General features: G+C 43.3%; 1 protein-coding gene across 1 annotated transcript; it reads right to left on the reverse strand.

Moving 5' to 3' along the window:
- Positions 1 to 2,519: 2,519 nt before the first annotated feature.
- LOC139688568 (uncharacterized) lies at positions 2,520 to 3,383 on the reverse strand. The gene has a single exon (XM_071586121.1). It carries the CDS (start codon positions 3,381 to 3,383, stop codon positions 2,520 to 2,522), a length of 864 nt encoding a protein of 287 aa, XP_071442222.1.
- Between the last annotated feature and the right edge of the window lie 9,176 nt (positions 3,384 to 12,559).

Genomic DNA, 12,559 nt, shown 5'->3' on the forward strand with positions numbered 1-12,559 from the left:
GCACCATATTTTCAGCACGAGAATTTCCTTATCGCGTCATAAAATATCTAGTTAGTTGTCATTGCTGCTCACCCTTACCCTAAGTGAACTTACAAAGCAAATTACATCGAATGAAGCGACCGACGCTTGAGCAATCTTTTCTCATCGCTCGCTGTACGCGCAACCGTGCTATAGCGTATGCTATCCTTCATTAGGACCCCTGGTTGAGAAATTTGAACGTAAGATTTTGCTACCAGTAAGATATTCCTGTGTTCTGTCAGATCAGTAGCAGGATACATTTAGAGAGGGCTGCAACTCTCAAGTTCTTAAATATTTTCCAGTAACGTTCCTTGTGTCGCCATTTGTTGATGTCCCAGGTAACTTGCATTACGACAGCGTAATACTATGGGGTTTTTCTTTTCTAACCAACGGCCGAACTAATCCAGGATAAAAATAGCTGTCGACTAAATGCAGTGGAAATGGTGTACTCCAGGATGTTGACGGTAAAAATATGAACGAGACTAATTTGTACGTGTAATGTCGGCCCCTTTTTGGTATTTTTTTCTTCATTTTAACTATTATTAGTATTTAAAATGATAATAAGATGTAAAGACATAATGGGAGCACTCAATGCTGTTTTCCGCGAATAAAAACGGAATATGTCCTAATAAATCACATCGGTGTAATATATTTGTTAAATTACTTGACCTAGCTACCACGAATTATATGCATTATATATATATATATATATATATATATATATATATATATATTGCACAGCATCATAATTAGGTTTTTTTACTGTTCAATCAATTGTGGTGATTGAAGTACTGAAAAATTAGAGCTTTCAAATTGAATAATTTGCATATGTAGAGAGGCAAGTAGGTTTTTCGATAGGAAAATTCCACGAGGTTCCGCCAAACAAGTAATCATGAATATTTGTATAAATTATATCGTAGTTGAATTTAATGACGCTACCTTAATGATAAGTAAATCGTATTAAACATATTTTATCGTTAATCATGAAAAACATGACCTCTATAAATTAGGAGCCTTATCAAAAATGTTTCCTGTGACCAAACGATAAATAAAATCAGTCCTGTCTCTAATGTATAAAATACAGGTTCAATTTAGTCATTGAAACTCTAATTAACTAATCAGCCCCTGTCAAAACTTTTTAATGCAATAACATTAATTTAAGCATGAATTAAATACGCTCTATGTGCAAAACTTTTAGGTCATTACTAATGATATTCCTCTCTTTATGAATACAGTTCTCTCTTTTTCTTTTTCATAAATTATTCACCTTTTTATTTTATGTCCCAATGATTAAAAGCACTACAGTTCCACATTCCCAATGCATTGCACGATAGTAATATTAACATCGATCTAGATATTTTCATTTTGGTTAAGCAATTTTAGCAAAAGATAATTACATCTTAAAAGCCATTTTTCCCTTGTAAATTCACGGGTCGACAACACGGCCGTGCCATATTTGCGGTGGGCCGCAGGGCGAATGCAAAAATATATTATTATTGGTGGTCACGGGCGCATTTCCCATGAGCAGCCGTCCTTATAACGGCAACGTATTTCGAAAGGTACATTTTTTATTTACATCGGTAGTTTTATATTTATTGATTTCCATTAAAAATAGGAACGTTTACTCTTTTGCATTAGGATATTGATAACATCCCATTTTATTAATCGGAAAATTAAGTTCTCTTCGTTGTATTTAAAAACATAAGGTATCTCCGTTATATTCTTGCTGAAAATACAAAATCTATTGCCAGTACTCTCTATTTCCAACTTGTTAGTCAAATACAAATCACCATTCAGATTTTTGGCAAAACTCAAAGCACATAAAGTAATTAGATTAATGCGATTCAGAGGAAATATTTATATTAATATATATAACTACCTCATTCAGTTGTTTTTTCGCAGTGAATTTGTTTTGTGTAAATATGAAAGAGTGGTAAGACCAACTCAATTAAATTTCATCCACAAATATTCCGCGATATCAAAAGATCGCTAATATACGGTGAAACAATAAATATATCACTATATTTTATATTTACTTTTATTTCATATGATAACAACAAACACAATGAACAACAATTCAATCTTTCTGAAATTTTCTCACTTTTCATCAACAAACTCAATAATTTAATAAAGGAACAACAAAAAAGACTTTATTATGCATGCTAGAAACGAGTGCTTTTCTACAGAAAAGATCGCAAATAACATTTCAACGCGGCCAGGCAACTCGAAGAGTCGTCAGATTGATCGACCGGCCGGTTAGTTCGACGGGTTCTCCGACCATCGACCCTCGGGCCCTAATCGTTGCGTCGCGCAACCCGGTCTCGTAACCCGGCCACTGGAATCACATCAAGAACGTTATACAGTCGCGGGACGCAGTCACCAACGCGTTGGGTCCTGAAAAGACGCAGTTTTCAAGATGGCGACCGCGCTTGACAAAATGGCCGCCAGTTGCCGAGTCGAGAAAATGGTGTCGCCCGCGGCCAGGATCAAAGCACGTGGAATTAGCCGTGGTGCTTGTGTCCACCTCCGCCGCCCCCGCCCCCGCCCCCGCCGCTGCTGTAACCGTACTTCTTTCCTCCGTGGTGCCCGCCCTTCTTCCCGTAGTCCTCCTTGTGCCCGTGGTGCTCCTCGTGGCCGTGGTGGGCCTTGTGGCCCTTGTGGTCGTCGTAGTAGTGCCCCTTGCCGTGGTGTCCCTTCTTGCCGTGGTGGTCGTGGTGGTGGCCGGATTTGTGGTGCCCGCCCTTCTTGTGCCCGCCCTTTTTGCCCCCGTGGTGCTCGTGGTGGTCACCGTGCTTCTGGTGCTTGCCGCTCTTGTGGTAGTCATCATAGAAGTCATGCTTCTTATGGAACTCGTCCTTGTGGTACTTGTTGTGGTATCCCTTGGTGTGGTGGCCCTTCTTGTGACCTCCCTTCTCGCCGTAGTGCGCCGCCTTGTGACCCTTGTGCCCCTTGTGGTGCTCCCCGTATTCCCCGCCGCCCTCGTGGTGCCCTTTCTTGTGCCCGCCCTCCTCGCCGTAGTGTCCGCTGTGCTCCTCCTTGCCGTGCTTGCCGTGGTGACCCTTCTTGTGGTCGTGGTGCCCCTTGGAGCCCTTGTCCGCCTTGTGCCCGTGGCTGCCGTGGTGCTCCGAGTGGTGCTCCTCCCCTCCGCCCTTCTCCCACTTCTTGCCGTGACCGCTCTCGGCCACTTCCAGGTCGGCCGCCGCCACGCCCCTCAGGTCCACCACTCCCCACTGCCGCCGCTCCTCCGTGGCCTCTGCCAGGGCGTCCACCGGCTCGATGCCGCGCCCCGCGCAGCCGACCACCGCCGCGAGGAGCAGCAGCAGGGCGCCGGGGACCAGCCAGGGCCGCCGAGCGAAGGACACCATCCTCGCTGTGCGCTGACAACCAAACGCCTTGCCCTCCGTCCTCTCTCTCTCTCTCTCTCTCTCTCTCAGCACTCTCGTCAGTGCCCGGCCTGCCTACTTGACCCGCCCGCTTCCACTCCGCTGATGGTGAATCCCTCTCGATCCCCCGCCTTTATATATGACGACGCCGTCCAGGGTGAGAGAAGGGGGAACCATTCGGCCAACGGGGGACAGAGATAGAGAGATCGAGGGGGGTGGGGGGAGACGGAGGGAGGAGAATATATTTTTTTTTAATCCGACGACGATCTCTGGATCATCTCGATTGCTGCCCATGGATTGGTGTGACGGCAGTCGGTGCTGGACGACCGACGTTATGTTGGCCGCTTTTTGCTCTCGGTTTTTGTTTTTCTTTTTTGTCGTCCGCTCGGCATCCACCAAAGCTCTTCCTCCCTGCGCCGCCCACGGTTTCCGCACCGCCGGAGTGCCGTAAGAGCGCTCGAGGTAACTGGAAGGCGGGGGGAGGAGGGGCATGCCCCGCCGCCGCCGCTCGTTCCTGCCTCGGGGCGGCCGGCATGTTGGGCTAGCGGTGACCACACTCATCCATCGAACGAAAGGGAAGCTGGCACCGTGATCTCCAGGCGACCAAGTCGACCGTTGAAGGCGGAGGAGGAGGAAGTGTTCGCTGTCACGCTTTCGAAAGCGAATCCCATCCCCCATCCCTCGAAACGGGCCCCCGGCCGTTGAGTTTGCGGGGCGCCGCCTCCGGAGGAAGTGGGCGCGCACCTCCCCCGGGGGACGCGAGGGAAAAGTGATCACCTGGAGGAGGCAGGAATTGGGGAGGGGCTAGGAGGAGGAGGAAGTGTGTTATGCGTCTTTAGGGATCGTTTGTGTCCGGTGGAAATAAAAAATCCCACAGATCCGTAATGCCTCGGGTCCGAACAGTCAGAGCAACAAAATGAAGGGTTACATAAATTGCGCGAGGGGGAATGTAAATGCTGTCTCGGGTTCTCTCGGGGAGAGAAAAAATCCTTAGGACGAGTGCCTTGCGGACTGTCGGATTTCTCCCGGGATGTATCCGTTGAATCTGGTCCGCAGACTTCTCGGCGTGGTTGAGACGGTGCTGAACCATCCAGGGAGACATAGCCAACCATGCTTCATTCCAGACGTTTCCCTGCTGCTCTAAAAAAATATCCATATGATTTATGTTCTGCTAATTGTAGCGTGTATAATTTATGTCACATATGTTCCATTGCCGTTTTTGGCTCATAATCTCGACGGTATTTTCTTCTTAAAGAACCTCCATTTCGTAAGAAAAAATTTCTACAAGGCCGGGTAAATACTTTGAAAACAAATATTTGTTTGCTTAGATTGACTTTTCACTTTCAACATTCTCGACTTCCCCAAACTTCCAACTGGGCACGAGACATTCCAAGTGAATCAATTTACACTTTCACCAGGAGAGCAATGTAAACTGTTATCATATTCAAAGTCCATTATCATTTACTTTAAACGGTATTTTTTTAAAACTCCAATTCGTCAAATTCTACCTTAAGATTTCTTCTCATGTTTCTTATTGTTCTTCTCTGGGCCTTCAACAACTAAAGGTTCAATATTCTTGTCCGGTTGCAAGCATTGCCAAGTAAACTGAAAATTTAGTGCGATAGAAATGGGGTGAAAATTAATATAAATAAAACAAAGATTATACGGTTTTCCAAAACGATAAAGGCGAAGCTTGACATTAAAATAAAAGGGCAGAAACTATATATCTCGGAAGTGTTTTGGACCAAAATGGTCAAATTAGTAGGGACGTAAGGAGAAGAATTGCACTGGTCAAAGAGGCTTTCGCGAGGAAGGAATTGGTGACAGGGACGTTGAGTAAGGACGTTAAGAAAAGGCTCGTCAAAAATTTGATACGGGGCGTAGTTATGTTCGACGCAGATATGTGGTCATTGAAGCAGGTTGATAAGCATAGATTGGGAGCTTTTGAAATGTGGGTATGGAGCAGGCTGGAGAAGTGGACTGAAAGTAAAACAAATGAGGAAGCGCTAAGTATGTTGGGGTGGAGAGGGGATTGCTGGGAGATATCAAAAGGAGGCAGGTGAAATGGATGGAGAGCGATTAATTGATTGGCAGTAGGCTTTTGAAGACTGTGATGGAGGGGAGAATGTTGGGGAAACGAGAAAGGGGCAGGAATACGCGGATAGGGATGTTGGACGGAAAGAAGGAGGTGTACGGAGATGAAGAGGGTCTCATTCTAATATCCGATGATCGGTTGTGTTTTCTGTTAGGACAGGTAAGCAAATGTAAGTAGGTGTTCATTTGAATAGGCTGTGTTCATTCAAAACGTACTTCAACCGATAGAACACCAAATAATGGTTTGGGCAAATTTATATCCCCCGTCTCAATCACTCTGGTTCAAACATAATGCTGAACTCTTACACTGATCGTCACCCACATGCAATTCACCCCCTCTTAGTCCGGTCAATGACTTGTGGATGCCTCTTACTATTCACCACCTAGTCCCAAAAAAATTCATTTCTTACCGAGAAACGTTTTACAATCATTACATGGCAAACGTGTCACGAAAGCAAAAGAGAAATTAATTAGACTATTAATTTGTTCTGAAAGCCATCCTTCCTTTATAAATTATTCACAACTCATTATTTTGGAGAATTTATTTTTTATAATAATTAATTCAGTAATACGGGGAGCTGCATTCTGTATCCTGGAACCTTGCAAGGGGTATGCGCAGATTTTGGCAATGCCAGAAATTTCAGCAATTTTCAACGGAACCACTTGAGCTTGGAATTCGATTTAGCGATTGCAGTTGGCATTTTCACCGGCGAACGTCCAACCCTTCTGTTCATCCCTGTTGCCGAAAATGACACCTATTTACTTGGTTGCGGTTGCTATTGAATTTTTCAAATAAAAACTCCGAAACCAATTGAGCCAATTGAGTTTGCCACAGTCGCAAACCTTCATCACGAATGAAATATATTCGCACGATTGCGAAATTGACTTAGAAGCGAGATCTTTTTAACGTGGGTGCGTGTTTGGTAATGGCATTAGGGCCACCGCTAGTTTTTAATTTTTTCCCGGGAGACCGAACATAACGCGATAACTGGTTCTATGAAGAATCCAGGGATAGGTGCCGGTAGCAGTACTACTACCTACGTGTCAACCATAACATTCGAACCCTAAGCACTGGGATATTTATAAATAGGTATTTTATTAACTGGATAACCTAAAAAATATCTAGGGACCAGTACCTAGGGTTTTTTCCCAAAGTAGGTAGGCAGTGCGTTGGCAAGGGTATTAATGTTTCCAGAACTTGTTATTGACGCCGTGGTGCCAACAGCTAATGTTCTTTCCTAAAGAACAACAGTGAGTCTTTTATTTGAAATAGTTAGCGGAATTATTACAGAAACAATTTCATTTAAAATGTTGTCGATAGTTGTCAATTGCAGCGACCTTCGTCTCAAAAGCCTTCCCAACATCCCAATCCAAGAATTACACCCTCCCTATAACACTATCAACAGCATTTCAAAATAACCATTTTTGTACACAGTTTGCATAAAAAGAGTTTGGAATATTTTCGGGAAAATAGATTCATTTCAGGTATTGCTACAATTCCGCAAAATTCTCCAAATTACATCCCTTGTCGACACACTTTTGCATCCCTGGCAGGCGGATTCCGGAAGGTCCTTAAGGGTAAACGTGCAAGCTTCTGTCCTGCAAGCAAATGTCCTTTGAGGGAGGGTTTCACTTTTGGGAAGAGGATCTAATCTACTGGTGCCAAGTCGGGACTCTTATGGGGCTGGGGTATCGTCGCGATGGCGTTGCAGAGGGTCTCCGCAAGCAGACACTCGACTCAGCTCTTGGTCGTTCGTCCGATGACCTTCTTCGGGACGAGTTCAGCGCAGATCTTTCGTATCGCCCGTGTCGATTGCGCAGATTGATGACGTGGTCATCAATCAAAAAGCGAGGGCACCTTCATCTTCGTCATACCCTAAAGGGCCGCAACGAGAGGGCGTCGAAGGGCACCATTCATGACATGCACCCGGGTGAATGTGATCTCAACTTGCAATTAGTTTTCATAAACATCGCTTACTTACAAGCCCTCCTATGAACGGGAATGTGTCAAAGGGAATAAAGAAAATATATGAATCCATCCGGATCTATTCGTCTCATTTAATATCATTCCGATGGTCTGAACAACCGACTTAGTGATTTCATCTTTTGTACCAATCGACTGATCGTTTCTAAAACTCTCCGCGAAGCCAAGACTTTTTAAAATGATCAGTGTCCTCTTCGTGTGTATGTCTACTTCCATCCAAGAATTCTACAAACTAGTAGTCACATTTATTATCTTTTTCTGATAACTTTTGATACGTCAAGTGGACCTTAATTGAACTTCAGCATTAATTTATAAATTCGTTCTTCGATGGTTCCCGATCGCATGCCTCGTATTTCAAATACGCATGGCCTCGCCAGTGAAACACCCGTTTACGTTTTGGTAATCAATGCGCGAAAAATTCGAGGACTAGTTTGACCAGGAATGACTTACTATATTTACTAAATGAGCATCATTTTCTATGCAATATACCTGTAGCATACAGTTCACACGCAGAAAGACACCTGAGCACCTAACCTCAAACCAGGTTCGTCTAACCTGTTTGAGTAGATAATCTTTCAAAAATTACAAAACTCTAATTTATGATGGATCACGGAGAAGAAGATGAAGAGAAAAGTACAGAAACAATATCCTGATACACTCATTTATAGGCATTGCAGAAAGTCCAAGTAAAATGATAAAAACTTTTCTTAAGAATGAAACCTTTACGCAAGAGAGATGTAAAATGCAAATAATAATGAAATTAACCCGAAGTCATAGAATTAGAAAAAGATTCAATAAATCAATCCAAGCCTAGCAACAGAGATTTCATCGCACAAATTAGAAATTATAATGCAAATTGATTTAAACTATCAATATGAAATATTATGTGGACATGAACCACGTTGCATATTCAATGGCAGAATCGAGTGTTGGCAGTTTTGAATTGTATTTATGTTCTGCATTTAGGAATATAAATTTAACAGTATTTGTTGTATTTAAATATGTTATAGCATATGAAATTTTACAGGACTACTTTCACCCAAATAACCATGAACATATGTATATGATTGTAACCATATTAGATATTTGTGACACTCCAGAATTAGACCCTGACATTCTCCCTCCTCCCAGTGGCGTTTTCCATGGAAACTTCAATTCACCTGGGCAAAGCGTCGCGAAAGACCTGCTGGTGATATGGGCAATAGTATATTTGGAGGGTGTGGTTTAGACCGCAATTTTCCTCTTTCTGAAAGAGAGCGAAGCAGGTGCATTTTTATACTTGCTCTAATTTTGTCTGCCGCCGTTGACACGTCGGTAACGATGCATGTGTGCTGCCTCAGGAGATCAATGGAACCAATGTGGCTGGCGGAGGTACGGCTGGCTGAGGGGAAACTGGGGGAATAAAGATTTCTGTAAGCAAAAGTTGGAGGAAAAGAACAGTCAGGAGCCCCTCTGATCTAAATACTCCAACGGATCAGTCAATTTCCCCCCATGAAGTGCGTCGCGCCTTCCGAATAAATGCACTTAGTTAATATAATGAATAATAGTCTACGGTTAAACCGAACCGCAAGAGTTTGTGGAATTTTTTAAGATGCATTCATGGTTTCAATAAGAGTAGTCAGCCGCTTAGGTATTTTTTTAATAGTTCCGTGGGTCAATAAGCACCAGTGCTACGAAAAATCAACTGCTTCAAAGGGTAAAAAAAAACAATCGGGTTCCTCTTTGTCTGGCCGAGTGCTTTAACCAAATAAGCTACCGAGGATTCCTCATATTTCCATTTTAATGCATATTAGATGATGGCTCAGTTGGAGTAAACGTCGCGGCATATCCCGCAGTTCTTTGAATCAGCTCCCCTGCATCTCTAAGTCTCGCCTAACGCGACATGTTTCGATACATTTTTGGGTGAGAGTATTTCACCCGAACACACGCTATACAGGAAACCAGCATAACTAACGCAGAATCGGTAAAAATAATTTGTTGTAACGATTACAAATGATATGCCCAGGGCAAGATACATTCGTGAAATTTGCGGAATAGCAAATAATAAGTTAAGGTTCATAAAAATGATACTTGGTAATTTTGAGCTAAATACTTGCTAAATAAAAAATACTTACTAAATAAATAAATTGCTAAATACTTGGAGCTTTGTTGCTTCAAGTAAGTTATGCCCCACCTTGAATATGCTGCAAGGGTATGGGATGATCATGAGGAAGGCTAAATTTTGGAACTAGATCGAGTGCAACGTAGAGCAGCTAGGTGTATGAAAAATGAACAAAGTAGCGGAGTCGCGACAATATTGGAAGAATTAAGATGGGAGCCTCAACTTGACCGTAGGCTTGAATATGGGTTAAATTCATTGCGTAAATTTGAGGCAGGTCACTTGTCTTAAGATGTTAAAGACATTACAGGCCCCGACTTACTATGATGGATTAGATCACCAACATAAAATCAGGGAAATAGATAGTACAACGGATAAACTAAAAATGTCCTACTTTCCTCGTACCTTTAGAGATCAAAACAGGCATTAAATCAATCGAGTAGGAGTTGATTATAAATAGCCGTAAACTTATATTTATTCGATGCCCTGCATGTTCTTTCCAGGATTTTTTGTTCACTTATTTAACAGATCTATCTTTTTAACAGCTCTGCAGCTTGATTTGAATGTACATACAGTGTTATTGAATATTTTTGTATGTAAGTAATTTCTTTCCAGTGATTAACATTTTTAGGACCCATGAAAAAACTAATATTTGTGTAGAGGTGACATGATTGGGATTGTACATTAATGGTCGGTGGCCTAACACCCCCCGCCACACATCCTTGCGGCGGCTGGCGGGGTATGGTGAAGATACGACAGTAAACAACCTACGCCACCACCTTACGCAGCAACATGTTAACCGGACTTCAACTCTATATGCTCTCCCCTCAGTTCATCCTTAGGTAGAGCATTCCAAATGTTCCCTCCCTCTACCTGGGTTGCCCAGCATTGCCCAGCATGCCAGCAGCCTCTTGTGTTGGGAGAATGTTGGATATTCTCGGGCCCCGTGTGCGTGATTACCAGACATTTTCCCTTCGGTAATAGACTGCGACATTCCATTGCCGTCATGCGTTATTCTCCTGCCTCCTTTCAAGTTCCTCGGATAAAAGTCTTTCCTCATCTACCATTCGTTGAATTTCGCCCAATCACTTCGCTTGTTTTATTTTCCACCCATCTCACTTCTTTCATTCTCCTCTGCATGTCATACACCTCATGCTCTTCTTCCAGCCTCAACGTCCAAGTTTCGGACCCATCCAAAGTCACGTTCCATATCACAATTGTCCTTCAATGTCTTCTCACGTATCTCGTTTACATATTTACCTAAGTTTCTTACCATACCCTTGACTCTCTTTGTAAAAGGCTCCGTTGGATATACGAGGGATTTCCAGAAAGTAAGAGTACTGAATTTTTCTATTTTATATAAAAACATTTTAAAAAATTGCATTTTATTGAAGGTATATGTGTTACTCATTTTTCCACGCAGTCGCCTTCTAGTTCTACGCAGGTTTTAAAGCATTGGCACAAGTTTTTGCTTCCCTCCTCTCTCCCGCCATCTCCTTCCTCCAGACCACTTCTTTCAGCCCGTCATCGGTTGAAAATTTTTTTCCACCTATGTGAGTCTTCAGGAAGGTAAAAAGATGAAAACATTAGGGCGCCAAGGCATGGGAGTATGCGGGGTGGTTAAAAATGTCCCAACCAAACGAATTCAAAAGCGCCTTAGAGGGGTTGGCCGTGTGTGGGCGGGCGTTGCTATGCAACACACATACCCCATTAGTCAACATTCCCCTCCGTTTGTTTTGAATTGCTCACCTGAGGATTTTTAGGGTCTCACAGTATCGTACTGCATTAAAAGTTTCCCTCTGAGCCAATAATTCGATCGAAATGATCCATTTTCGGTCCCAAAACATGGATGCCATTATTTTTTGTCCGAAATTGAGGTTCTGAACTTTTGGACAGATGGGGAACCAGTGTTCCGCCACTGTGAGGACTCTCTTTTCATCTCAGGGGTGTGATGAACCACCCACGATTTAATACCAGTCACAATGGAGCTCAGAAAATCGTCACCTTACAATTCAAATCGCTCAAGGAACTCGCGAGCGCTAGCGCCCCGATTCAATTTGTGCTGCTCCTTCAGTTGTTTTGGGCACAATTTTCGTAATCCCAGCGTTTCTGTAATTTTCTCGTGTAAGAGAGATCTGGAGATTTGTGGAAACATTGCAGTAATTTAATCCACTGTCGATCGTCGCCCTTCACGAGCAGTTTCCTCGATTTTTTGCACCAAAGCGTCGGTCAAAATTGAAGGTCTTCCACTCCTTTGCTCGTCATGAATATTCCTTCTTCCTTCATTAAACTCACGACAGCACTTTAACACGTTCGTTCGGTTCATAGCACATTCGCCTTTAACAGTTTTGATCCGTGCAAACATTTCAGTCGGCGTTTTTCCATTCGCGACAAGGAACCCAATGACAGCGCGCACCTCGCACTCGGTGGGATATCTTATCGACATATTTCACAGAAACGGCCACTACGAGGCGAGTTTCGGTACTAACCAAGGTGCCCGTTGTGTTCAAAGACTACCCCTACTTCCACTCAGTGTTGCAAACTATTGAAAAAAGTTCCCACAGCGCGAGAGCTCAACAGTACTCTTACTTTCTGGGCATTCCTCGTAGCGCGCCAGCAAGTGTGGCATTATGTTGCGATTAGGTAGCACAACCAAGAGAGAATCTTAAAACTATTTGTACCGCCATGCCCATATTTGCGTCTCTATTTTCCAATTGCGAGTGCAATGAGTGCTACACTTATGAGGGCTGGAATTATTTATCGGAAGCCTTGAGTGCTAAAGCACAAATTACTACACGTCTGAGGCCGCCAGGAGTGTAGCGGGTGGGACATTCAAGCACTGCAGGACTTTTTCAGATTGAAGTGTAGGTCATCGCGTTGGTCAAATAGTGAGTGTCTTAAGTCCAAATTGCCAAATAATTTAGCTTTGAATGAAGGAAGGAACAGCGCCAGAGAGGAATTCAATAGTCCACTTAATACGAA

This window comes from Hetaerina americana, unplaced genomic scaffold (genome assembly GCF_022747635.1).
Source record: "Hetaerina americana unplaced genomic scaffold, ioHetAmer1.1.p SCAF_20, whole genome shotgun sequence".
NCBI lineage: Eukaryota > Metazoa > Arthropoda > Insecta > Odonata > Calopterygidae > Hetaerina > Hetaerina americana.